General features: G+C 58.0%; 1 protein-coding gene across 5 annotated transcripts; it reads left to right on the forward strand.

Annotated features, from left to right (window-relative positions):
- The first annotated feature begins 2005 nt into the window (after positions 1-2005).
- On the forward strand, positions 2006-26861 carry RAB3IL1 (RAB3A interacting protein like 1). 5 transcript variants are annotated; one of them, XM_070359363.1, is made up of 12 exons: positions 8300-8503; positions 16704-16956; positions 17275-17370; positions 17456-17533; positions 18440-18658; positions 19229-19375; positions 20069-20197; positions 20293-20405; positions 20693-20716; positions 22082-22181; positions 24961-25027; positions 25866-26861. In XM_070359363.1, the coding sequence occupies exons 1-12, from the start codon at positions 8493-8495 to the stop codon at positions 25946-25948; spliced, it is 1320 nt and encodes a 439-aa protein (XP_070215464.1). In that variant the 5' UTR covers positions 8300-8492; the 3' UTR covers positions 25949-26861. The 5 variants fall into 5 exon arrangements, with proteins under 5 accessions (XP_070215466.1, XP_070215465.1, XP_070215464.1 ...); XM_070359364.1 differs by lacking the exons at positions 8300-8503; positions 19229-19375 and adding an exon at positions 2007-2133 and having other exon boundaries at positions 25866-26859; XM_070359366.1 differs by lacking the exon at positions 19229-19375 and having other exon boundaries at positions 8302-8503; positions 25866-26859.
- Positions 26862-26950: the final 89 nt, after the last annotated feature.

Below are 26950 nucleotides of genomic sequence, written 5' to 3' on the forward strand. Positions count from 1 at the left end.
GACCACCAGGGAAGTCTCAGATCATGAGCTTTTGGAATCAGACAAATTTGGATGAAAACCCTAGGTCCTCCCCTTGTTCACTATGGCCAAACCCTTTAACCTTTCCAGATCTCAGTTCCCCATCTTTAAAATGTGAAAGTGCTCAGTCACATGCAACTCTCTGCAACCCCATGGACTGTAGCCCACCAGGCTTCTCTGTCCATGGGATCTCCAGGCAAGAATACTGGAGTGGGTTGCCATTTCTTTCTCCAGGATCATCTTCTTCCCCATCCAGGGATCAAACCTGGCTCTCCTGCATTGCAGGAAGATTCTTTACCGTCTGAGCCACGAGGGAGTGCTCTTTAAAATGCAGAGAGAATGCAATGAAAGGACCGCATGGGTGGCTGCCAGGATGAGCTAAGTCTGATATCATGAAGTCAAAGATCCGAGCATAGTCCCCATCTTACATGCAGCCATTTCAGAAGGGAGTCACCAGCTGCCCTGGGGTCATACTCTCTCCCAATCATATTTGTCCATCAAGTTTGGTGGTAGTGGTGGTGATTTAGTCGCTAAGTCGTGTCTGATCCTTGCAACACCCTGGACTGTAGCCCACCAGGCTCCTCTGTCCAAGGGATTTCCCAGGCAAGAATACCGGAATGGGTTGCCATTTCCTTCTCCAGGGGATCTTCCCGACCCAAGGATCAAACGAACATCTCCTGCATGGATTGCATGTGGATTCTTTATCGCTGAGCCAGCGGGGAAGCCCTCAAGGTTTGGCTGGTTTTGATTCCATTAGGTAGCCTGAGCTTTCCTGCTCTGGAGCATGGAGTGGGCAAACAGGTTCCACCTAAGTAATCCAGCTCAGGCCTCCAGGCACTTTGGTGGGACTTGTGAATTTCAGTGGTTTTATCCCTGGGAAATGTTGAAGTCTCCAAAGAGACCCCCCCAGTGCACTCTGCCCCTCACCATCAGCACCTGGGATGATGCTGGGTCAAGCAGAGCAAGGGCAATCCTCCCAATTTTAAGGTGGGTTAACTGAGGCTCAGACTATCTTCCAGACAGTTGGGCCTAGAACTTGTGTGTCTTCTCAAGGGGCTCTGGGAGGCCTGGGCAGCTGCAGTGGGCGACCTGGGGGGAGCTCTAGCCCCAGAGCAGGAGGTGGCACAGGAACCCTGGCTCTCAAGGCCTCCACCCCTTGTTCACAATGGGTTAGTGCCACTCTCGGCTGGTGGGGAGCTCAGTGTCCGTGTATTCTTCGTGAACCCACAGGACTGTGCTTAAGTCGGTTATTTTGCCTGTGTCATTTGGGGAGAGCAAGGATGACAATTCACTGGCTGGGGTGTGTGCGTGTGCTGGGGCTTGGGGGTGAGGATGGGGATAATCTGGACAGTGAGAAGAGCGAGCTTAGGGTCAGGAGCCCTGGGTTCCAGCCCAGTTCTATACCCAGCATGCTGAGTCCCTTGGGACAAGAGCCTTCCTCTCTGGCCCCCAACTGCTCTGTTAAGTGGGAGTGGTGGTAGACAAACAGATCATGGTCATGGGATCAAAACGCTGTCCTGGCCCTGCCACTCCCTGAGCCCAGACTGTCCCCTGGGCCTGACTTCACCCAACTGGCCCCAGCAAACCTCTGACACCATTCTGCTGCCTCCACCCTCTGTCCCGTCCTTCCCCCAGGGGCCTGACTCCAGCTCCCCACCACACAGGGGGCTGGGCTGGTGGCAGTATTGGTCAGGCCTGGGTGGGGGGCCTCCAAGCCCACAAATGACCTCTTGAGCCTCTTTCTGGAGCCAGCATCCTCTCTTTTCCCTCCTCTTGAAATCTGAGCTCAGAGATCCGGGGAAGACTCTCCCTGCCAAATATTCCATCCAGTTGTCCAAACACTCTGCACAGCTGGCGGAGGGAGGGGCCAGAGCCCAGCTCTCAGGGAGCCCTCGGGCTGTTGTTTTCATGGAAATGGCTGCATTCTCACTTGGAGGGCCAGCCCGTGGGTTGTTTTAAGGGGGTTCACCATGGCCAAGAGGATCAAGAGCCCCCAACACGCCCTCCTGCTACACTGGACGGAAGAAGTCAGGCAGTGGTCTTCCCCTGGTGGGGAGGATCCAGGTGCATGTGGCCGCCTCACCCTGGGAGGTGGCAGCGGGCGCTGGCAGCCTTGTGAGTGTCCCCTCGTGACTGGGCTAGGCGCGGTGGCTGGGGGAAGGGCAGGCGGTAACGACACCGAATGAGCAGCCTGAGCGCTGACTTAGGACAACAGCTTTTCCGAGCAAGCAGCCCCAGACCTGGCTGCCTTGTGGGTCTGACCCACCAGTGACCCGAGCCTCAGTTTCCTCACTTGCAACAGGAGAGGCTTTTGGGCTTCTTCTGCCTCTGATTTTCCTAAGTCACGGCCAAGGACAAAGTCCTCATAGCTGCCCCCTGCAGTGCCAGCTGTGCCTAAAAGTCCAGAAAGTGGCAAGATTTTCTTGACAATCCCCAGAACAACTCTGACTCAGTTTACCCTCAGAGAGGATGGCTAGGACTTGACAGAGCGGGACCATCGCCTGTACACTCTCTCACCAGCCAGGCTCAGCCCCTCGTCCCCTGCCATGTCAGGGTGATGGAGAGGCAACCCCCTCCCCTTCCTTCACACATCCTGTTTTTCATTAATTGTTTCCAGGTGGGCCCAGAGGTTGCCCTGCAGAGGAAGGTGGAGGCACAGGAGAATTTAGCAGGGGGATCAGTGAGGAGCAAAAACAGGAAGGGGTTGGGAGCAGGCCATGGAAAATTCATTGCCAGGAAAGAAAGGCCAGCATCTGGTTTGCATTAAGCTGAGAGAGCTTCGAAGCCCAGAGCCTGAGTGGGAGATATTGTTATCCATCCACAGGGCAGGCGGGGTGTGACTGCTAGTCAGGAACTGGCAGCTTCTCCCCGCAGGAACTCAGGGGCTAACAGGAAAGAAGAGGGAAAGCAAGGAAGAAGGCAAGAGGAAACTCAGTCTCCGCTGTGGCTGACATCTCATGAATGTTATCTTCTTTTTTTTTGGCTGTATCGTACAGCATGCAGTATCTTAGTTCCCCCACAAGGGATTGAACTCACACCCCCTGTAGTGGAAGCTTGATGTCTTAGCCACTGGACCACCAGAGAAGTTATTTGAATGTTATTTTATTTGATATTCACAACTTCACAGGGGAGAATCGTCCCCATTTTATAGCTATGAGAACTGAGTCCCAGAGAGGTTAAGTGACTTGCCCAAGGTCACACAGCCAGGGAATGGCAGAACTCCAGATTAGAATTCAGGCCAAATGAGATAAGATGGAACAGTCACACCATCACACAGGTGGATTGAGGCTGACTGTGCGCCAGGCAAGGGGCCACTGAGGATTTAGTGATGAGTGCAGCCCAGCCTCTGCCCATGGGGTCACTCAGTTCATGTAGGGGCGTCTGATGGTGCTATGGGACACTCGTCATGACACAGGGTGGACCATGTGACTGAGGGCTCCAGTCCAGTGCCTGCAGAGGAAAAAGCAATCCAGAGGGGAAGGCTTCCTGGAGGAGGGGATATGAGCAAAAGAAAGAAATTTATCAGAGAGGGGTGTGATGGAGTGGAGGCTGCAGAGAAGGGGATACTGTGAGGACAGTGGGAAGGGGGGGCATACGGGCCATGTCTAGGCAATAGCAGCTGGCCTGGTGTGCCTTAGAGGGTGATGGTTCATTTCATAGTTGGGGAAACAGAGGCACGGTGAGCCTAAAGTGCCCAAACGTCTGGAAGTGGTGGAATCCAGCCTGTCTGACTCTAGGTCCGTCTTCCTCGTAACTGCTACACTGACTGGTCCCTTTTGTTGGTAGTTAAATCTGCCCACAATGCAGATGACACCACCTTTATGGCAGAAAGTGAAGCAGAAGTAAAGAGCCTCTTGACAAAAGTGAAAGATGAGAGTGAAAAAGTTGGCTTAAAACTCAACATTCAAAAAACAAAGAACATGGCATCTGGTCCCATCACTTCATGGCAAATAGATGGGGAAACAATCAAAACAGTGACAGACTTTATTTTGGGGGGCTCCAAAATCACTGCAGATGGTGACTGCAGCCATAAAATGAAAAGACTCTTGTTCCTTGGAAGAAAAGCTATGACCAACCTAGACAGCATATTAAAAAGCAGAGACATTACTTTGTCAACAAAGGTAGTCTAGTCAAAGCTATGGTTTTTCCAAAAAGTCATGTATGGATGTGAGAGCTGGAGTATAAAGAAAGCTGAGCATCGAAGAACTGATGCTTTTGAACTGTGGTGTTGGAGAAGACTCTTGAGAGTGCCTTGGACTGCAAGGAGATCGAACCAGTCAATCCTAAAGGAAATCAGTCCTGTATATTCATTGGAAGGACCGATGCTGAAGCTGAAACTCCAATACTTGGCCACCTGATGCAAAGAACTGACTCATTGGAAAAGACCCTGATGTGGGGAAAGATTGAAGGCTGGAGGAGAAGGGGATGACAGAGGATGAGATGGTTGGATGGCATCACCGATTTGATGGACATGAGTTTGAGCAAGCTCTGGGAGATAGCGAAGGACAGGGAGGTCTGGCATGCTGCAGTCCATGGGGTGGCAAAGAGTTGGGCATGACTGAGCAACTGAACTGAACTGAACTGAATGCAGTAAACCTGGGTTTGATCTCTGGGTTGGGAAGATCCCCTGGAGAAGGGAATGGCAACCCACGCCAGTATTCTCGCCTGGAGTATCCCATGGACTGAGGAGCCCGGCGGGCAACAGTTCATGGGGTCACGACTGAGTGACTAACACACAAAAGTTTTAAGGGGATATTGACGGCAGGGACCACAGGGAGGCCGCGGTGGCGGTGGTGTTACATGAGGCCACAGAGCCAGCCAGTGACAGGGCCAGGGCTGGACAAGCTCTTTCCAACTTGCCAAGCTGGGCAGGGAGGGGACAGACTGCCCTAACCATGGGCCTTGGAAAAGCCTGGGGCCTTGGGCACGCTAAAGCGAGGCTCCCGCCTCCCTTTGAGGTATCTCACCTTCTCTGGGAGGAGAGCCCGGCGTCGTCTGCTGCCCGCTGAGCCATGGGAGTTAATAATTACTGGGTTTAAGGAGATAGAGGCCTGTCGGAGAGGCACCTCCCTCACAGGCCGCTGCTCCTCAGAGATAGCAAAGGTTAGTGTGAGCCTCAGCCTGGGGGTGGGGAGAAGGCTCCTGCCACCTCCCTGCCTGGCTGACTCCAGAGGGACCCTGGGTCTGGCCCTCCAGCCATGGACCCCGCAGAGAAGCCTGCTGAGTGCCCGGCCCGAGGAAAATGTCCTGTGTTCCTGGCAGTGAGCTCAGGGACTGTCCGCTATGCTCCATCAGGTCTGGGCCCTGCACTCGAGGGGAACTTAGGAAAGCAGCCCTGGGACATGGACAGGTGAGCTAGAGACCTGGGGAAGGGGGAGTCTCACTACTTAGCAGGGGCCTTGGGGGAGGGGGAGAGGCGGGGCTCTAGACCAGGGCTGCTGCCGCTAAGTCGCTTCAGTCGTGTCTGACTCTTTGCGACACTATAGACTGTAGCCCGCCAGGCTCCTCTGTCCATGGGATTCTCCAGGCAAGAATACCGGAGTGGGTTGCCATGCCCTCCTCCAGGGGATCTTCCCAACCCAGGGACTGAACCCCCATCTCTTACATTGACAGGTGGGATCTTTACCACTAGCATAGAACTAGGAGGAATTTCAGGAGCCTTCTACAAGGTCAGCCACCAGGGAGGGCCCTGATTTGTCTCCTCCGACTTGGTGGTTGTACAGATGTAGCATCTGAGGCTCAGAGAGAGAGGGCAAGACACTCATGTTCAGTCACACAGTGAACTGAAGTTTAGATCCAGGGCCTAGGTCATGCAGGCTGGCAAGTCTCTCCCGGATGGGGTCTGTGGCCAGGGCTGCCAGGCTGGGGATGGCAGGGGTGAGAGGGGGCGTTTGGGGAAGGTGGTGACTTGGGGGGCAGAGGACACACCTTTTATTTTCCTTCTCCACTAGATGCCAGGCATCTAATGGGCTCCCCTCATTGCCCGACAGCATGGAGCTGCTGCTTCCAGAGAGCCCTCTGATTTCTGGGCTGTCTTTTCAGAAAATTGGAGTAAGGGGCCACAGCCCTTCCTTCCCTGGCTGTGTGACATCCAGAAGTTTCCTTCACTTCTCTGAGCCCATGGTTTTCAACCAAGGAGCATTTGTGGGAGGAGCTAGTGAGGCCTTGGGAGTCCTAAGCAGCTGCGTAGATCATGGGATATTTTTGGCTAGTAATTAGGGTGGTGACAGTGACTCCTCACTTGTCCTTCAAAACCTCGCTCAAGGGTCTCCCCTGCTGAAGACTCTTCCCCTGGGGCTGTACCCCTGGGCTGACACCCCTTCCACCCGTTATCTCCCACCAGTCTGAGTTACCACGACTTGGACCAGGTCTTATCTCCTGCTGGGGCTAGTGAAGACTTGGAGGGTAAGCTTCCTGTCCTGAGCTCCTTTTGTGTCATTCTTCCCGCTCCCCCAAAGAGTGAGCAGAGCAAGGTTCAGGAAGACAGCAGTTGCTCAAGACTTATTTGGTGAAGGATTTGTCAACAAACATAATGACAACTGCTTTGGGCGAGACCCTGGGCTGGACTGCGGTGGGTGGAGAAACACAGACCCAAGGAGGTCGCTGCCCTTGGGAAACCACAGTTGTGGAAACAAATGCCCTACAGAGTGAAGGAGAGAGACCTGGGCAGAATGAAAAGAAAGTCACGGAGGACTGCACAAGTCAGGTTCACTGCACAAGGTGTCAGGGGGCATGAGAGCAAGGCATCAAGTCTGGCTTGCCCTCCACTCACCAAGTCCTGTTCCTGTTCCTTCCTAGTCCTGCCCACCTAGGAAAGGAAGACTACTCTCTCTCTCTCTTTTTTTTCATTTTGGCCCAGCCAGACAACATGCAGGATCCTAGTTCCCTAACCAGGGATGGAACCCATGACCCCTGCAGTGGAAGTGCAGAGTCTTAACCACTGGATCCATTGTCCCAGCGGTCCATTGTTCTCTATTTTGAATTAAGACACTATCCACTTTGCAAGGTGTGCCCTGGGAGTGGAGGTCCCCACTATCTGTCTTGTCACAATACTGGAGCCCCAGGAGGACAGAGCCTGTGTCTATGCAGTTTCCTTTTGGATCCCCCGCCCATGGTTTGTGTTCAGAAGGGGTGGCTGAATGCATTGTTGTTTTTCAGTCTCAAAGTAGTGTCCAACTCTTTGCAACTCTGTGAACTGTAGCACACCAGGCTTCCCTGTCCCTCACTGTCTCCCGGAGTTTACTCAAACTCATGTCCACTGAGTCAGTGATGCCATCGAACCATCTCATCTCTGTTGCCCCCTCCTCCTCTTGCCCTCAATCTATCCCAGCATCAGGGTCTTTTCCACTGAGTCCAATGAGTTGAATGCACGCATGAACAACATGTGTTCCCAGATGAAGACCCAACAAAACTCAAGACTGGGGCCCTGGCCCCAGCTCCGGGTCTAAGGGTAGTGCCCCAAGTTCTAGCAATATGAAAGAGAAATAGCTCCTCCTAGTCTCCCAGGCCTTCTCTAGACAAGGAGGGTGGGAGCCACGGTCCCTGGTAGGAGAAGTGGGGTTATGCTCTCACTGAATCAGCCCCAGGCTGGAGTCGAGGCCGATGATCAGGGGTCTAGATAGTGACAGAGGCACAGAGGGGTTGAGGGACAGGACAGATCAGTGTTTAGGGAATTTGCAGATGTGGGTCCTGACAGGTGTGTGTGTTGGGGGAGGGGTGGGTGGGTGCGAGTCCCCCAGAAAGTAGGTGGTGGGCAAAGGCAGGGGTGGGTGGAATCTGTTCAGAACAAGAAGGCAGGGCCCCTAGTTTGTGGTGGGGGGTGGGGTGGCGGGGGAAGGTGGTTGGGGACTTGGCCCAAAGGTGAGGCCTCCCTCAGAAGAAGCACTCAGGAGGTAGAAAACTGGTTTTGGGGTGAGCCCCCCTTCTCACCAGGAAGGATGCTGCTGCAGAGCAGGAGCCCAGGGAAGGAGTGATGGCCAAAGGGCCGGGTGAGAGGGAGGGGGGTGGCAGGGCGTCCTCTAAGAATCCGGGAGCTGAAAGCTTGGAGCCATGGTAGGTGCTTGAGCAAGGGTGGTCTTGCAAGGGTGCTGCGGGGCGCTGGGTGGAGCGGAGTTAGTTGGGAGCATCAGAGAGCCGCGCGGGCCGCGGGGTGCTGTCAGTCCGGGCGGGCGGCCCGAGCGGGGCTGGGCCGGGAGCGCGCGCGAGTTCTCCGCATCGGCCGCCGGAGGGGCGGGGCCGGGCACGTGTCCTCGGGCCACCCCCTCGGCCACGTGACCGCCGAGGGCAGGGTCGCGGCGGGACCCGGGGCCCGGGCCGCGCAGACCCACAGGCAGCGGGCAGGACTGACAGGCGGCGGGGCAGCCCGGCGGGCCCCGGGCGGAGTCGGCGGCGGGCGGGGACGGCGCGAGGAGCTAGCGGGGAGATCGCCGCGGCGGCGCAGGGAACCGACGCCCGGCGGGCCCCCAGGCGCCGGGATGTGGAGCGGGTAGGTCCCCGCTGGGTTGGGCCGCGGCTGCCTCCGGGGGTGGGACAGTGAGGTGGGGGGGCGTCCCTCCCGGGTGGGCGACCCTGACCGGGAGCTGCTCTGCCCGCGACTGGGGATGGAAGGACACCCGGCCTGGAGCGATCAGGGGGTTTCTCTGCGGGGCAGGGAGTGTGAAGGGTGGGCTGCAGACCGTCCCGAAGTGACAGCACCAACTCCTCAGAGCTTATCGGGAGCGCAAGTGAGATTGGGGGAAGGGAGTGGGCGGCGGAATGCAAGCCGGACTAAGCCTGGGAAAAGACCTAGGAAGGACGCCCCCCAGGCTGGGTGAACCCTTGAAACACAGTGCATTTGGGAAGCGGGGGACTGGGTCTGTGTTAAGTTGGCTTGCAAGCTGGTGAACCTCCGTCTGGGGCTCCTGGAGCATGCTGGGCTCAGAGGTGTGGGGTGGGACCTGCTTGCAGGCTGGCAGCCGGCAGCACGGACTCTGGGCCCTGGGCAGTGGCTCTGGTACCCATATCTGTTCACTGATGCTCAAGGGTCCCTGGGTGACCTGATGTGGGATCCCTTCCCTGTATGTGCAGAAAGGCTGCAGTCTTCTCACCAAGTGGGGTAACACTTCTTGTTCCTCATGAGCCTGGAGAGACCAGGTCCTGGCCAAGATGTGGCCAGAGGGGGGTTTAGGGGGTGTTGGGTGGTATTCCTGCGTGGAACCAGCCAGATGGGTGGTCCCAGGACAGAGCTCCTCCCAACTGCAGCTGGGGAGTGAGGGAAGCCCCAGAGGAGAGGCAGGTGGGCTGGGAGTTTGATGCAGGCTGGATCCACTTTACTCCATGGCACCTAGCAAAGCTGGAGCTGAGATGCTAGGGGAGGAATAGGGGGAGGAGGGGAGTCATTTCCAGCAAGGGGCTCCGAGAGGATGGGCTCCCAGTAGGGATGAGGTGTAGAGAGGCGTGAGAACTCTTAAAGGGAGAGAGTTAGGCAGAGCGTGGATTCTTTTGGAATTGTGCCCTGGGGGAAGGAGACTGAGCTTAGGGAGAAGGAGGTTGAGGTGGGCTGGTGACAGCTAGAGAGGTTACAGTGATCCTGCCGGGGTTTAACCATGTTTGAAGAGCTTGGGTGGAGGGAGCTCGTGACCCCTTGCGTTGGCTACGCCCAGGCACACACGCAGCCACCGAGTTGTTGTGTGATCCTGAGCATATGGCCTCACTTCTCTGAGCCTCTAGTTGTGTGGTGGGACTGATCCAGGCCCAGAGTGTGTCCTTTCCTGCAGGCATCCAGGCTGGGCCTGCCGAACAAGTCTGGGACCTCTCAGTAGATGGATACTCATTTTAAAGACAGAATCAGAGTCCCAGGACCCTCTGGATGGACCAGGCTTTTCCAGCTGATCCTCACTTGATGCTCAGCGTGGCTCACTTGGATTCCCCAGGGCTTAGCTGGGTGCAGAGCACATACTAGGTGCTTCATAGATGCAGACGGAAAGCATGAGACAGAATGAGGAATTTGGGGATCGAGAGGCAGAGTTTGGGGGTCACCGTGAGCACTGTCTTCTCATGGACCCTTCACTCGGGCATTGGAGGCAAGGACTGAAGGATCAGGAGCCAAGCTACCAGCACCCACTGGGGGCCTGCTGTCCTGGGAGATCACAGACCCCAGCAGCAGTGGAGAGGGGTACTGCTCGGGCCATGCTTGTCCAGGTAACTGATTGAGCTGCTGTGACAATTCTGGGCAAGTACCTACCTGGGATCCTTCCTCCTAGAGGGGGGCGGGTGGTGGTGAGGAGTCGATGACCCTGGCTAAGCCACTGATGTCTCTGGGGCTTGGTTTCCCCAATCTTGAAGACAACTGAGGTGCATGTCTTGGGTGACTGCTCTGTTAATGGCCACGTCATGGTGCCAGTTCACCTTCTTGGCCCTGGACCCAGGACTGCTCCCCCAGGGTGGGTGGCAGTGACAGGACTCTACAGGAGCTCGAGTGGACCCTCTTCCTTAGGACTCCTTGAGTGTGGGCCCTGAACTCAGAACTCAGAGGCGGCTCCCCTGAAACAGCTGCTGTCCCCCTCCCCCAAGAGTCCCACGCCCATAGTCTTGGATGCCTAGCCAGCTCCGAGGTGATGGGGTGAGGATGGTGACTGGGGTACTTCTGCTGCTGACACAGCGCTAGGCACTTGAGACGTGGTCATCAGAGGCCAGAGTTAGGGTTCTGGGCTAGTTTCCTGCCACTAAGTGGCCACGTGGGTGTAGCCCCTCAGTTTCCCCATCTGCCAGATGGGGGTAATCATACCCATCCCTGGGGGAGGACAGGCTCTGATGCACTGCCCAGGAATGAGAGAGACCACCCCAGCCTCCCAGGGATGGGGGACCGTGTCTTTGCTGCAGGCCTATAGATGGGCTGTGTGATCTTGAGAAAGTCACCTAACTGCTCTGGGGCTTGGCTACCCTAAGGGGATTGGATCTGTGAGGTCCTGCTTTAAGGTGTCACAGGGAGCTCTGGGCTCTGAAATGGCATCAGGGGATCCAGGAGTAAGCCTGGATGGCCTAGGGGATCCAGGGTCGAGAGCAGGTGGAAAGGGTACAACCGTCTCTGTCACCTCCTCCTGGAAGCCCTCCATGATTTACCTACCTCCCCCCTCAACAGGTGGAGATAGCTTTCCTGCCGTTAATCAGCCCACACCAGTCTGTGGGGCTCAGATGCTCAAGAGAGTCCTGCTTGTCCTAGACTGTCCTCACATCTGCACGGGATTTGTGCCCAACAGGGTGGGGGAAGGGAAGCAAAATGAATTCAGCTGTGATGAGAAGGGGGTGTGGTGATGTTGCTGCCAGAATCTGTGCCGATTGCATGAGGGCGGGCTGGTGGCGTGCCCGGCACATAATAGGTGCTCATATATATGCATCGTGTCTTTGAGGTCTTGGGGTATCCGTTTCCTCTAGGACCAGACAGGCAAGTGTGCGGCACGTGCTGTGTGCCCTGCTCTGCCCCAGTTGTCGAGGGAGCCCTCCATCCTCTCAGGCCTTTGCCGGCTCCCAATGGAGACATCCAGGCTGGGCTGGGCAGGCAGTCCTAGAGCTGTGGCTGGGAGAGGCTTGGCCTGGCCTACCTGCCTCCGGTGTTCGGAGCTCCCTGCTGACCATCCCAAAGCTGCCCCTGCCCTCCTCCTCCCTCCTGCTCCCTACCAAGTACACACCTGCTCCCCCCTTCCCAGAGTGGTCCGGGCCCACCCTCTCCTACCCCAGGGGTCCCGCTTGCCTCAGTTCTCCGCATTCCTCTGTTCCCATCTATGACACTGTGTTCTCGATTCTTCTGCAGCCCTCCAGTCCTGGCCCTCAGCTCCTCTGCCACTCATCCCCTCATCCAGGCTCAGGGCTGCAGCTGCTTCCTCTGGGCTGGTGCCTCCCCTCAGCCACCACTTCCCAAATGCCTCAGCAACCCCCTTTCCTTCCCTGAAAGACCCCCTCCCAGTTCCTCATTCCTGTCCTGGGCACTACTGTTGTCATTCACCTCATCCTTGGTGTTTAATTATATTAATTACTGTTAACTTTTGTGGTCCCCCTTTCCAGCCCCTGGGCCGCCACTGATTTCCTCCCCACCCCCCAGAAGTCTTTCGTCTCTCTGTGTCCCCCTCTGCATGTCCCCTCTTAGCCTGCAGCCTGCCTGGCTAGAACAGCAGCCTTGGGTGGAACCCCCTACCACTACCACCATCCCCAGCACCACTCGGGCACTGGCTCCAACTTCCTCAAAACCCCGTCTGCATCCTGCCTCACTTCTCCGAAACCACCATTCATCCCCTTTCCTCCCGTCCTGACTCTTCTGGGTGACAGTTCACATGACGCATTGGTGCCTGGGCTCTGGGTTCAGTTCCCCCGTTGCCACTTCCTTGCTGTGTGTGTTCAGCCAGCTCGCCGTCCCTCTCTGAACCTCGGGTACCTCGTCGTTCACCTGAACTGGGGAGAGCCTCTCGCCGTGGCAGCATCGTAAGTCCACACGTGGAGACACGGAGTAGTGGGCTGGCGTGGACATGAGCAGGAGCTTGGGAATCTGATCTGGGTCTGGAGCTGAAGACTTGGCCAGTACATGAGACCTTTCCTGGGGCCCCCTGGGCCCCTGACGGGAGTCACTTGGCTGTCAGCCTTAGTGTCCTCAGAGCGTGCTTCCTAACCGGGCCGCTGTTCCCTGGGTCGGGATTGCTGCAGACCAGAGATGCTGCAGCCACCCTAGATCCTGGGCTTGGTGGTCCCAGGCAGAAGGCAAGGGTCCCAACTCTCTCCCTCCCCTGGTTTTCAGCACTTGCCTTGCTGGCTCCTCCCCTGCTTGTTTAAATGAACCCATTGTGCCCTGTTAGTCTTTAACTCACAGAGGTGACCTGGGCACTGGTGGGCAGAGAGGGGGAGGGCAGAAGGACTGCATGGCAGGCTGGCCCGGTGGGGCTTGCTGGGTGACTGGGGACCATAGCCTCTAGGGTTGCTCCTCATTTGGCCATTTTTTTTTCTGGTTGGGGATGAAAGCCCTGCTGGCCCGCCTAGGGGTGGCCTGGGGGCTGAGGATTGCAGTTACTGCTCTCTACCTTCCCGCCCCCACTGCCTGTATGCTTCCTGGGGAAGTGACCCAGCAGGGCCTTTCCTGTATGAACTCCCCGGGCTCTAGGCTGCGAAGCTGGGTTGGGGATGGGGGATGTTGGCCGCCCCCACCTACCCCTGACCTTGACTCATTATCTCCCTCTCCCCAGAGCAGATCCCTTCCCAGTGGCCCTTGTGGCGTGTCCTGGACACTGAACTCTGTTTCTGCAGGAATGGGGGCTGAGAAGGTTTGAGGAGAAGGCCGTGGACCTGGACTGGGGGCAGAGAGGCAGGGCAAAAGGACTTAAGTGGTAACCCATGCCATCCAAGGAGTGAGCTCCCCACCCCACAGGGGCTCGCACCCAAGCTTTTGGCCTTCCCGTGCTGAAGTGTATGGATGATGGCAGATTCTGGCTTGGGTAGACCCGAGGGACTTGGGGTCCCTCCTTCATCTGAACTTTGAATCACAGGAGCTGGCCTCTGGCCCCAAGTGTGAGGGGGAGGGTCTGCAGACTCCAAGGCAGGGTGGACCCCCTTCTCCTCCTGCTCCTGCACCCCTGGCCCAGGCACAGGGAAGTTGGTGATCATGGCGTGGTCCTGCTATCCCCATGCTTTCTGCCATGAGGATTTACTCGTGGGCTTTTCCACTGGGGAGAGTGGGGTGGGTATACAGATGCTCTGTCTCAGGCCTCCCTGAGACACTCTTTCCTCTGGCTGCAAAGTAGGGGCCCATCCCCCCAGAAGCAGGCCAAGTGAGCCCTTTAGGAAAATTCTGGGGGAGGGGGGCTTCTGGATACACCCCCAGCCCATGGCCAGAGACCCAGACCACACTGGTGGATGAAGTTCAGGCCTCGTGGGAGAGGCTGGTGGCCTGTGTCCCCTCCATCTCCATTGTCCGTTCTCAGTTGTTTCCGACTCTGTGACCCCATGGGTTATAGCCCACCAGGCTCCTCTGTCCATGGGGTTTCCCAGGCAAGAATACTGGAGTGGGTTGCCATTTCCTTCTCTTTGTCCCCTAGGCGGGGGGTATGGGCGTGGCAGGGTGATCCTTGCTGTGGGGCTAGGTGTCTTGAGACCTGAGATCATGCCCTGTGCCCTGTGCTGTCCCTACAAGTCACCCCCTGCCCTTGGCCTATCGTTCTTGCTCATTCTATTGTAGTGGGCGGCCCTGAGGTGGGGTCCCCACCAAGCCTGAGTGATTATGGCCATCCTCTCAACCGAGGAAGTGGGGCTGGGCCCCAGGTCTCCAGGCTTCCCCCATGGGTGCATCCTCAAGGTCTGGGGTTTCAGGTGCAGGACACAGCCTGGGCAGGGATGGTGAGGATGGTGGGGTGCACGACTAATGTGGGTGCAGACAGCCCCACTATTTCCCTGGGGACATGGCCAGTGACTTCTTCACTAGATTCTCGGTGAGCCCCCTGCAGGTTTTAACCCCATCCCACAGGCAAGGAAGCAGGTTGAAAGAACTTCAGTGACTTTCCCAGGGGCTCGTGTGGACCCCTGGTTGGAGCCTGGCGTGGACCCAGCCATGCCCAACTAGCTTGTGCATTCAGCCACAGCTCCCCCCAGTCCTGGACTCCCTTCTGTGAGGCAGTTTGGGTGAAAAATGGGTCAGCTCTCTTTGTCACAGCCAAGGTGGAGTCTCCTGGCTGCCTGGGGGCCCAGTGGCCCTTGATCCCCAAGCAGATGTGTGTTTCTGCCACCCACTCCCCACCCTCCTGTCCGCTGTGGCTGGACAGCTTTGGGCCTGGGCTGAAGACCTAGCTGTGTGTCCCACCAGTGCCCCCAACTAGCTGTGTGACCCTGGGCAAGTCCCATCACCTCTCTGAGCGTCCGTCCCACAACTGTAGAATGGGGACAATACAATGAATGCTATCGAGAGTTTTAAATGAGATAACATGGGCGGAGCACCCCCTGATAAGTCCCCTGGGTGCAGCTCCCGGCCTGGGGCCTCCATAGCACTGCCACAGCCCTTTTAAGCTTCCTGGACCCCCTTGCCAATGAGGACCCCCCCCACACACACACAAGGGTACTAGGAGAGACCCCATCTGGCATAAACACTGTTGATGGAGTGGCGGGTGTGCATTCCCACTTTATTCATCAAAGCCCCCTGTCCCTAGAAGGCAGGACCCGGAGCCAGGAACCTCAGAGCCAGTTCCAGCATATGGCAGGCCAGGCTGGGCAGCTGGAGGAGGCCATGTGGAGGGATGGGAACAGGCTCATTGCTAGGATCCCTGGGTGCCTGGTGTTCCTAAGGGGAAACTGAAGCTCGGGGGCTGCCTAGTGACTGTCCCAGGGTCCAGGGGACAGACCCCAGCCTCGCCTTCTCTGCAGTCCTGAATTTTATGACCCCTGGGCCTTCCTCTCTCCTGTGTGGGCCCCTCTTGGCCTCCTTCCCCTGCACTTCCCCACTGCTATCAGCAGCCCAGCCCCCCACCCTCAGCCCTGTCAGGGCCACTCAGAAGCTGCTGGCTCAGGCGCCGCCGGCTTGTGCTGAGTGAGCAAGTCCAGAGGCGCTGTCTTGGCATAAACCGCCAGTGTCGGGGCCTCTCCTTCCCTCCGTCCTCAGGGTCTTCTGCGAAGGGGCAGCGTGGAAGGCAGGGGAAGGGGGCTGCCGGCGTCAGAGGCCGGTGGCCCCCACCTCCCACTGCCTCTAGGGTCTTCAGCTTCAGAGAGAGGAGGGTCCTGAGGGCGGGGTTGGGGGCGAGCAGAGGGAGGGGGCTGTTTGCCTGAGTTCACAAGGCAGACCAAGCGGAGAGCTGGGAGTGCCCTCTACACCATCCAGAAGGCAGGAAGCAGGGCTGCTGTTCTCAGGCCGTTTGCACAATCTTCCTGTCTTGGTCCTGCCTACCCTGGCTGGATCCTTCCTCTATGGTCCACCCTAGATGGGACTGAATCTGCATAAAAGTTGTATGAGCGCTAGCAACGAAGGCAGTTCCCACTTAAAGGTCTTGTGTGCTGAGGCGGATCCATTCAGAGTGTCCCTTGGAGACTCAAGGAGATCCAGCCAGTCCATCCTGAAGGAAATCAGTCCTGAATATTCATTGGAAGGACTGATGCTGAAACTGAAACTCCAATACTTTGGCCACCTGATGCGAAGAACTGACTCAAAGATTGAAGGCAGGAGGAGAAGGGGACGACAGAGGATGAGGTGGTTGGATGGCATCACCGACTTGATGGACACAAGTTTGAGCAAGCTCTGAGAGTTGGTGATGGACAGGGAGGCCTGGCATGCTGTCTTCCATGGGGTCGCAAAGAGTCAGACACGACTGAGCGACTGAACTGAACTGATGCATTCAGTGCCCTTGAGGTGGGGCCGTTGGGATTGGCCCAGTTTTGTAGGAGAAACTCAGGCTGTCAGCATGGAGGCATTTATAGTGTCTGCTGGGCAAACAAGTACTTGCTGTGTGCTGAGCACTTATGTGATCCTGGGCTGGAGGGGGTGGTTGATAAAGGTGAATGAGTCCTGTCCTTGTCCCCAGGAGACCCTATGCTTGGTCATTCTGCCCTTGTGACAACCCCAATGATGGCCCATTTTACAGATGGGGAGACTGAGGCCCAGGGTTGCAGGTGCATTGCCCACGGCTGGTCCCTGGGCTCAGTTCTCCAGGCCTCAGGACCCAACCCTGTATCTGCTCTTTGCCTTGCAGCCAGCCTCACCCAGACGAGGGCCACCCGCCACCCCTTGAAGCTGTCCCCGTACCCTGGAAGAGCGTGGGCCCCTGCAAAAGCCACAGGGAGTCCCTGGGAGGCCTACCAGAGACCCCTGCAGGGGAGGAGGCCCAAGGCGAGGAGGGCCCTGCAGCCACCCAGCTGGACGTGTCACGCCTGCGCAGCTCTTCCATGGAGATCCGAGAGAAGGGCTCGGAGTTCCTGAAGGAGGAGCTGCACAAAGCCCAGAAGGTGGGCACTGAGGGCGGGGCGAGACACAAGGTGGGGGTGGGGTGGGGGAGAGACAAGGGGCTGGCCTGGGAGCCGCGGGCTCTCACCCAACACCCAGAGATGTCACCCTCCTGTCAAGGCCACCTGCATGCCAGGCCTGTGCTGAGTGTGAGGGCAGGGCAGTTCCTGTGACTTTTAAATGACTTTTATAAGTCTTGACGTCCCTGAAAACCAGTCCCAAGCTCTAATGAACCTACAGCTAGGGTTCAAAGAGGAAGCAAGCTCGGGCCTCTAGGCCTGTGTGAGATGCCCCCTGGGCACGGCGCCTCGTTTCCCCAGGAGCTGAAGCTCAAGGATGAGGAGTGTGAGCGGCTGTCCAAGGTGCGGGAACAGCTGGAGCAGGAGCTGGAGGAGCTGACAGCCAGTCTGTTCGAGGTGCGGGCCCAGGGCACAGTGGGGAATGGGTCTGCTGGGCGTCCATTGTGCCCCCCAACTCACGCAGAGCCTGCCGTCTTCCCAGGAAGCCCACAAGATGGTGCGAGAAGCCAACATGAAGCAGGCAGCGTCAGAAAAGCAACTGAAGGAGGCCCGGGGCAAGGTGAGGCCCTCATCAGCCCGGACCCCCTGCCCACCTCCCAGCCCTGCAAGCGCTGGCCTTCGAGACCTAATCGGACCCTGGCGTGGCCTGGAGGGCCGGCAGGGATGGGCCGACAGAGGCCCAGCAGGGAGGGCAGAGGTCTGAGACAATCCTGCTGAAATGTGCCGACTGGTATGGGAGCCCAGCGATCTGGGCCTCTAGGTGAGCTTCCAGTGGACCACGGAGACTTGCTGGAGGCTTCTCAGGGGCTGGGAAGATCCTGTTAGCCTGTAATTTCTTTTCCCTCCTCCCATACCCCCTTTACACAGCAGCAACATCAGCAACATCAGTCGGGCTGTTTGAGCCTGGACAAGTAGCTTTATCCCTTGGAACCTGTTTGCCCATCTGCAAAAGTGTGATGGCCAGGCTTGTTTCTGACTCCTGGGGACCCCTCAGTGGGAGGCCCAGCTGACTCCCAGACCTGTGCACCTCAGGAGTCCTGGTTTCGAGGATGACCTTCGCCAGGCTGTATCTCCTCTTTGAACCTCAGTTTCCCCATCTGTGGTGGCTCCGATGGTAAAGAATCTGCCTGTAATGCAGAAGACCTGGGTTCAGTCCCTGGGTCGGGAAGATGCCCTGGAGAAGGAAATGGCAACCCACTCCAGTATTCTTGCCTGGAGAATTTCATGGACAGGGGAGCCTGGCGGGCTACAGTCCATGGGGACGGGAAGAATCAGATACAACTGAGCAACTAACACTTTCACTTTACTTTCCCTATCTGTAAAATGGGTATCTCAGCCCCTACCTCAGAGGCTGTTCCAAGGGTCACTGGTGGGGTTAGGTGCTGGTCACAGTTCTGAGCTGGGGTAGGGCAGCTGGGATGGCGTCAGCCTTGGACTAACATTATGGCCATCTCATCCTGGCCAGATTGACATGCTGCAGGCAGAGGTGACAGCCTTGAAGACACTGGTCATCACGTCAACACCAGCCTCTCCCAACCGCGAGCTCCACCCACAGCTGCTCAGCCCCACCAAGGCTGGACCCCGCAAAGGCCACTTGCGCCATAAGAGCACCAGCAGCGCCCTCTGCCCCGCAGTGTGCCCTGTTGCGGGGCACATCCTCACCCCGGACAAGGAGGGCAAAGAGGTGAGGGGCGTTGGTCAGGCAGTGGTCGCGGTAAAGGGAGCCAGCGCCCCCTGTCAGGCAGACAGCAGTGCCCAGTGGGGACCCACCTGCCCCCCACCGTGGGACCAGGAGCCTGTCCTGCCCTCTCTGGGCCTCTGTGTCCTCTGGTTGTGAGCGCCAAGTGAGTTCCCTGTGGTATGAGGTGTCTGACCCTTAGGAGGGCACAGGGGGTCTCTGTCCAGGTGGGACAGCGGCTGTGATGTCCTTGGTTGTGGGTCTTAGGCAAGCAGGGCCCTGTCAGCACCTTAGTCTCCTTGTGTAAATGCGGATTCCTGGGGCCACAGGAGCTCAGCTCAGGGCTGCACCCAGCGAACGCCCTGCATGCCCACAAGGACTGTAGTGGGATTCGGGTTCCTGGGGTCTCTGAGGCCCAGGTGGCCCCAGCTCCGTCCTGCCCCAGGCCTCCAGGGAGGAGGCCCAGGCCAAGCCTCTCCACCCACTTCTGAGCTCTCAGCTGCCGACTGGCCTCTAACGTCTCCTTCCTCTGTCTTTCTCTGTGCATCCGTCTGTCTGTCTGTCTTGCCGGCCCAGCCGGGGCTGCCTCCCCTCCTCTCCCTGCTCCTCTGCGTGGTCCCCAGCAAGGCGGCTCACCTCACCTACGAGCCGGCCTGGCAGCTCCCGCCTGGGGAGCTGCCCGTGGGCCTCACCTCTGCTACTTCCCTCTCCTTTTCCCGACAGGTAATGGCTCTGGAGAGGGGCCACCCCCTCCCCACCCCCTCCCAGCGTCTCACTCTGCATGTGCCCCGGGGCAGCCGGCAAGTTGTACGTGTTCCCTTCTGTGTGCACACACCTGTGTGAGCCATGGGTCCCAGCTGGTCCCCACGTGTACTGGTGGGTACCTGCAGGGTCACTCTTCAACTGTCCCTCCTCAAGGAGGCAGCGAGGGTCTTCGGGTTGAGACCCCAGAGTGAGTGAAAGTCGCTCAGTCATGTCTGACTTTTTGCAACCCCATGGGCTATACAGTCCATGGAATTCTCCAGGCCAGAATCACTGGAGTGGGTAGCCTTTCCCTTCTCCAGGGGGATCTTCCCAACCCAGGGATCGAACCCAGGTCTCCTGCAGTGTGGGCGGATTCTTTACCAGCTGAGCCACAAGGGAAGCCCGAGACCCTGGGCCCACATCTAATTCTCTAGCGCCAGGAAACTAAAGACACACCCGGAAGTGAAACTTGGGAGTTTGAATCTCAATTCTGCAGTGCAAAATGAAGAGAAGAGTTCTCTAGGATTTGGCTCCCCTGCACGGCCTCAGGCCCAGCAGGCCCTGGGCTTCATCCTCCCTGGCTCCCCACCGACTTAGGCCCTGCCTGTCTCTGCCACGCTGGCCACCCCCTCAGTGCCCTGACCCCCCACCCGGCTCTCCCTGCCCCCACAGGTGGACACGACCCTGTTTGCAGAGTTCCAGGCCTGGAGGGAATCGCCCACCTTGGACAAGACCTCCCCGTTCCTGGAAAGGGTGTACCGGGAGGATGTGGGCCCCTGCCTGGACTTCACCATGCAGGAGGTGAGGCGGGCAGAGGGCGGCCTGCTGGAGGGCCCGGCCCCGTGGCCAGAGGCCAGCCCCTCATCTCCTCCTTCCACCTCCCCACTCCGCCGCAGCTCTCGGCCCTGGTCCGGGCTGCCGTGGAGGACAACACGCTCACCATCGAGCCCGTGGCTTCACAAACCCTGCCCGCGGTGAAGGTGGCTGCCGTCGACTGTGGTCACACCAAGTAAGCTTAGCGCCCTGCACCCTTCCTGCCCCCTGGGAAAGGCCCGTGTAGCTTTGGGCTGCCATCAAGGGGGTGGCCGGGGAGGGCTGAACCTCAGGGCTGCCTGCTGGGTCCTGCAGGGGGACCCCAGGATGGGCAGGGCCACCTGACCAGAGAGGGACAGTGGCTGCCCCCACGCAGGGCAAGGAGGCATCTGTGGCCGAGATGCTGCCTCTAGTCCTGGAGCTGGGCTCTCCCCCTCCTGGCTGGCCTGACGTGCTTCCCTCTCCACTCCCTGTCTCCCGCAGTGGGTTCCGGGCCCCGATTGACACGTAAGTGATGTCATTTGTTGACACTACCTCCTGACAATGACCTAAGGGCCCTGGGATCTGGTCCTCCTTGCTTCTTAGCTGGCATTGGGCAGGGGCAGCGTCAGAGCTAAGCTGCCAGCGTGGAGCGAGGGCAGGCACTGGAGCCTGTGAGGGAGGCCCACAGTGGGAGCCTTGTCACGGAAGGGAACACTTGAGCCGCGTTTTGAAGGATGAATAAGTTTGCTAAGCAGGGAAGCGAGCTTCCCCTATGACTCAAGGGGGTTAAAGAATCTGCCTGCAATGCAGGAGATGTGAATTCAATCCCTGGGTCAGGAAGATCCCCAGGAGAAAGAGATGGTTACCCACTCCAGTATTCTTGCCTGGAGAATCCTGTGGACTGAGGAGCCTGGCAGGCTACAGGGTCAGATATATATGTAAAGAGTCAGATATAACTGAGCGCTAAGCATGTACGCATGCAAGCAGGGAAGGGCCTTTGAGACAGAGGTAACAGAATGAGTAAAGGTATGAGAAGCCGGAATATTAATGGAAAACACCATTGGGTGGATAGTCACAGAGTCGGGGCTCAGGCCACAGAGTACCTATGGGGCTAGTGTGTGAAGGACCTCAGTGAGGTTTGGGCTTTAACCCACTAAAGTCAGCATTTCACAGATCATCAATTAACATTGCCTGAAAAGAGGATTCCCTGTTCGGATCCTGGAGGCAGCAAAGGTTCTGCTAAGTCCTGCAGCCAAGGAGCCTATTTAACCTCCCTTTACTTGGATTCTCCATAACTATTTCCTGGGCAGTAGGGAATGGTAGGGGGCTAGATGTGGGTTTGGGGAGTAGCCCTTGGCTGTCACATGGAGAAGAAGGGTAGAGATGAGGCAGAGAGCTGTTGGAATGAGTGAAGGCATCCAGGTCAAAGGTCCTACTGGCAGGACCTAGGACTTGGTGACCTAAGTGGAGGAGAGAGAAGACTCCTGCTTAGTTGGAAGAAGGGGCGACTGGGTCTCAGGGTTCCAAGAAAGAAGGAGAGTGCGCATTTTTAGGGGCTGCAGAGGATGGAGCTTTGGTATACCTGGCCTGCGGTTGACTAAGCCCTCCTGTCCAACAGGGGTGAGGTGAGGGGGTCAGAGATGGGGTCCAGCTTGGCTTAAAAGTCTCATCCGGGGACTTCTGGGACTGCCCCCCCCCCACACCACCACCACCGCCGGCTGAGCTCCAGGCTCCTTGGGAAGCTGGGGCTAGGGGAGAGAATGCCAGTCTCCACTCTGATGTCTGTCTGCCCACCTCTCCCTATGCCTTCTCTGGCCGCTGCTGCTTCCCTACGTGGACTGGGTGGGCGAGCCCCAGCCATCCCCATGGCCCCCCTCTGCTTTTTCCCAGTACATGTGCCCTGAGTGGGCTGGCCTGCGCCTGTCGTCACCGAATCCGGCTTGGGGACTCTGAGAGCCACTACTACATCTCACCGTCCTCCCGGGCCAGGGTGAGTCATCCAGTGGGAGAGTAACCGGGTTCCTTAGGGGCTCCCTGGGCTGGGACTCGGAACCCCAGGCTGCACAACCTACAATCTACAGATCGGGGCACAGGCTCAGAGAGGTGCGGAGACTGACTTGGGCCACACAGTCAAGCCAGGTGCGTTTGTTTGCTGCTGCTGTGTAACAAGTTACCATAAACTCAGTGGAGTATCTGTTTATTATCTCACAGACTCCCTGGGTCAGGAGTCCAGGCAAGCTTAGGGTCTTCTGCTCAGGGTCTCATGGGTTGCAGGCAGAGTGTCAGCTGCAGCTGCATCCTTTCTAGAGATCCAGGCCTTCTTCTGAGTTCATATGCTGTTGGCAAAAGCCAGTTCCTTGTGGTTGAAGGACTGAGGTACCTGTTTTCTTGCTTGTTGAAAAGTAATCATGGGAATGATACCCATCACCTCTGTCATTCAATGTAACCTAATCAAGGGAGTGTGATTAGTGTGATTAATCACTCTAGTGACACTAGGGTTCAGGTGAAAGTTCCATGCTCCTGACCCCTGCTCTAGCCCCAGGCTTTGGAGAAAGAAGGTTCTGAGGCTTGTCTGACAGTCAGCCATGGGCACCGAGGGGCCTCCAGGAATCCCAGCTTCTGCCCTCACCTGCCGGGTGACCCAGGATGAGGTCACTGAGCTGGGATGAGGGTGGGATGGGTGGACCCCAGACAGTGAGGAAGACTGGGAAGAACAAAAGTGTGGAAAACGCTGAAGCTTGGTGTGAAGGTGACACAGTGTGGAAGGCCCTCTTGGAGCAGCCGTCTCCTCCCCTTGACCTTCTAGAGGTGCCTCACGGGACTAAAGTGGGCTGTTTGCCATCATCGGGCAGCAGGCTGACCGCCAGGGCAGCTCATCTGGTCCTGATGCCTCTGCCAGGCAGCCCAGCATGGGTGTCCTGGTGAATCCTCCCAGCGGCGAGCTGAGCTCCCAGTGCAGAGAGGAAGCTTGGACCTTAGAAAGGAAAAGGGGTGCATCCTGGGTCACTCAGCCTAGACCTCAGGTCTCCCCATCCTGGACCCAGTCTCTTTCTGCTGCAGCCTTCACCCTCTGCATCTGTGTCCAGAGTCTTGTTCAGTGGCCATGGGCTCCCTTTGTGCTTTCTTGGCCACACCCCATGGCTTGCAGGATCTTAGTTCCCCAACCAGGGATGGACCCACGCCCCCTGCAGTGGACACACTAAGTCTTAACCACTGGACCATCAGGGAAGTCTCCTCTTTGTTCTTTCTGATCCCAACCAGGAGATCCATACCAGACGCTCCCAGGCCTACAAGATTACGTCTAGAACATTGGTTCTTCCAGGCCTGTGTGTCTGCTGTGTTGGCCAGAGCTGGAGTGGGAGAGGAGATGGGTGTGAAGTTTTAGGATGTGGTCCCCACCCTGAGGAGACCAAGGAGTGTGGAATCCATAGGAAGAAGAGAATTCTGTCCCCAAATCACGGTCCTGGGGAGAGAGGACCACTGCTCTCCCCTCCCCTCCCTACTCAGGAGTCCACTGGTGGAGCCCACTGGCCACAAGGCAACTCCATGGCCTGGGATTCGAGCTTCTCTGGCCCGCCCCACCCCATCCTGTACAGCCCTCCCAGGCGGCGCCTTGGCCACCCTGGGTTAAATCCCCTGACCTGGCCTCTCTCCCACCTCCCTGCCTTTGCCAGGGCCCCCAACCCAGAGCACCCACTCTGTCCTCTTGGCAAGGGCTCTTGTCTATTTGAGGGTCCAGCAGGAGCATCACCCCTCCCACAACTTTCTCCACTCCCCAGGCAGTGGGCACCCCCTACCCCGACTTGATGTCCCTCCCCCAAAGCATTGGATATTCAGAAGAGCTGGTTGTGAGCACAACTGCCAGCTGTCTTCCACCCTGTCTTAGGTTGGGTTCCCTAAAAGCAGAGCCCAAGATGGAGAGTGTGTGCAATTCTCAGGAGGTGAGGGAGGGAGGCAGAAGCAGGGACAGGCAAAGGTGAGGCCTCCGCTGGAGTCTGCCTTCATTGCTCTGCAGCCCAGAGTGGGTTCTACTCTGAGGCAAGGGCGTGGCTTTTTATACTCCACACGCCAGTCATTGGCCCAGGTTTGAGAGGGTACTGGGGTGCAGGGGGGTATTAGCAGCCAGCACCCTCAGCTGTGGGGAGGTGGAACCCCACCCTGGGGGAGGGGCCTGGGCTAGGCACCAACAGCACTCTCTCCAGGGTTTGAGTCTTTGTGACCAGGATCAGATCTGAGCCAACCCAGGGTCCCCAGTGCCCCACAGAGGGCCTAGCATGGCAAAGCTGGGGGTCTCAGGCCGGGATCCAGGGCAGCCAGGTGGGCAGCTTCTGATTCCTCATCTTTCCTGGCATCACGCACGGCACCTCCTAAGGACTGGATGCCCCGGGGCCTCCAGCATCCAGACCTAGCAAGCCCCTCAAGGGAGCCTGGATTCTTGGCAGCCTGCCGGGGTTTCATCTTCCATTTCAGCCGCTTCTTAGCTCCGTGGCCTCCGCAGTTGTTGTCGGGTCGTTCTCGCAGTCTCCACTCCCCCGACGTGTGGAATGGGAATGGTAGGCACGTCGGCCTCTTCGGATCCGCGTACTTGATTAGTTGCCGGCATCGTTTTTTATTAGGAATAATTAGTGTTGCTCCTGTTAACTGTAACGTTAGAGCCCAGCGGTAATCTGACTCTGCCAGGACGTGGGACTTCCCAGTGTGGTCTCCGATCTTTCCTGGCTTTTGTGGCGGGGACCGAGAGGTTCACACCCTGTCCGTTCTGCCCACAGATCACGGCCGTGTGCAACTTCTTCACTTACATCCGCTACATCCAGCAAGGCCTGGTGCGGCAGGACGGTGAGCGCCCCCTAGTGGCCGATTGGGATGGCGCCCGGGAGCGGCGGCGCGGGGTGGGGCGGGTCAGCGGTGGCCGGGGCCAACCCCAGCACTCTGCTGCCTCGTGGGGAGGACTCAGGGAGAGGGGAAGGTTGTGAATTAGCAAAGGGCTCCTCGGAGCGTCTGTTGCTACGCCCTGTGGAGAGAGGAAGAGCGGAAGGAGCCTCCTGGGAGTTGCTTCACCAGGAAAACCAGCAGGAGGCTCCTGCATACCTGGATCCTGCTGCTTTGTCTTGGGCAAAAACCTTTCCCAACCCCAGGGGCCTGAACGAACAGCATCCCTGTTACTGGCCTGGCTTCCGAGACCCTACACGGTCGGGCCTCCCCTGTGAATCAGCTCCCCGCTGCGTGGCCTCCAAGTGGTGGCTGAACAAGGGCTGGCCCACCTCCCTCTGTAGACCCTCCCCCACCCTTGCCTGACAAGTCCTCTGCCCACCTGCTGTGTCCCCTGCCCCCATTCTGCCAGGCCAGGGGATGGACCCTGCTCAGGGTGGCTGGAGAGCACTTGCAGCCTGTCTGAGTGTGTGACTGCGTGTGCGTGCATGTCCGTGTCAGGCTATGAAAGTGACCGTTGTCACCTTCAAGGCTCCCAGGTGATCAGCACTCAACAGTTTGCAGGACCTCAGAGAGGAGCCTCTAAGAGGTCCGGCCACTCACAGAGGTCATCTGTCCCGAAGGACTGGGGAGTCCTAGAGGTGCCTGCCAGCTGCTGTACCCAAAACCAGGGGGAAGGGCCAGGCCATCTGCCTGAGGTGACCCTGGGGTCACTGAGCTGTCCACCTTCTCTCTTTACCTACAGCGGAGCCCATGTTCTGGGAGATCACCAGGCTGCGGAAGGAGATGTCACTGGCCAAGCTCGGCTTCTTCCCCCACGAGGCCTAGGGCATGGCCCAGGCCCAGAGGGCGGCTCTGAGCTGGAGACAACATCCGCCCCAGGACAGACTGACAGAAGGGGTCCTGGAGCCAGCCCTGAGCCAGAAGTTGAATGGAGGAACAAATGGCCAGGCCTCGGAGGCAGCACTGAGCCGGCACCAAATGTCCAACCCTGGACAGGACCTCAGGAGGTGACCTCCTCGCCTCCTCAGTAGTACTACAGCCACCAGGAGACTTTCAAGAAAGCACCAAAGACCAAGTAGCTGGGAGCCATTACAAAGGGGCTCAGCCCTTGGCAGAGGACTCCTGGGGCAGCCAGCACCCCCTTGCTATCCCAGGAGCTGTTGCCTGCTGGTGCCTTGCTGGCCCATCTCCAGGGTATCTTCCTCACCCTTCCAGTTCTCAAGCCCTGGGCACCAGCACCCCCTAGTGGCCATACTTCACCCCATTCCCAGATGGCCTCCCCAACGAAGGCCTAGTGGACCTGCCCTCCCAGGTGCCCACAGGGCAGCAGAGTTAGGAGAGGCGAGCAGGGCCTCCCCGGCTGTCTTCCACTCCATCCTGTATCTGCCTGAGATGGATCGGGGCCCTCGTCCCCCTCCCTCCCTGCCGGCTGAGCCCACCCCTGCTGGGAGGATGGGGGCACTGTCCTCCCAGAGTCAAACACAAATGGGCCACAGGACGCCCAGGCCTGTTTTCAGCTGTGCCTGGCCATTCAGACAATGGGGGCTGAGATCACCCAGCCCTGCACGCAGGCCTGGGGTGGGGCGGGCAGGACCCGGGCCCCTTCTCACCCCGCACACATGGTGCTGGGGAGCCAACCTGGACACATCCCTCACCACGTCCGATTTCCTCCTCTGAATGGAATGTAGCACGATCTATTTAATAAAGGATGGCTTTGTTGGTAGAGGCTGGGCAGCCACGCGCCTTCACTCCTGCGCCCTGGGGCTTGGGCCAAGCCTTGGGCATCTGAAGGAATGAAACAAAATCCTTTCCTTGCCCGCCCTCGTG

This window comes from Bos mutus, chromosome 22, assembly GCF_027580195.1.
Source record: "Bos mutus isolate GX-2022 chromosome 22, NWIPB_WYAK_1.1, whole genome shotgun sequence".
Lineage (NCBI taxonomy): Eukaryota > Metazoa > Chordata > Mammalia > Artiodactyla > Bovidae > Bos > Bos mutus.

Bases quoted from the DNA above. Each gene is read 5' to 3' on its own strand.
- RAB3IL1 (XM_070359363.1), top strand. The intron at 16,957-17,274 runs GTGGGCACTGAG...TCGTTTCCCCAG, and splicing joins AGCTGCACAAAGCCCAGAAG to GAGCTGAAGCTCAAGGATGA. The intron at 20,198-20,292 runs GTGAGGCGGGCA...ACTCCGCCGCAG, and splicing joins TGGACTTCACCATGCAGGAG to CTCTCGGCCCTGGTCCGGGC.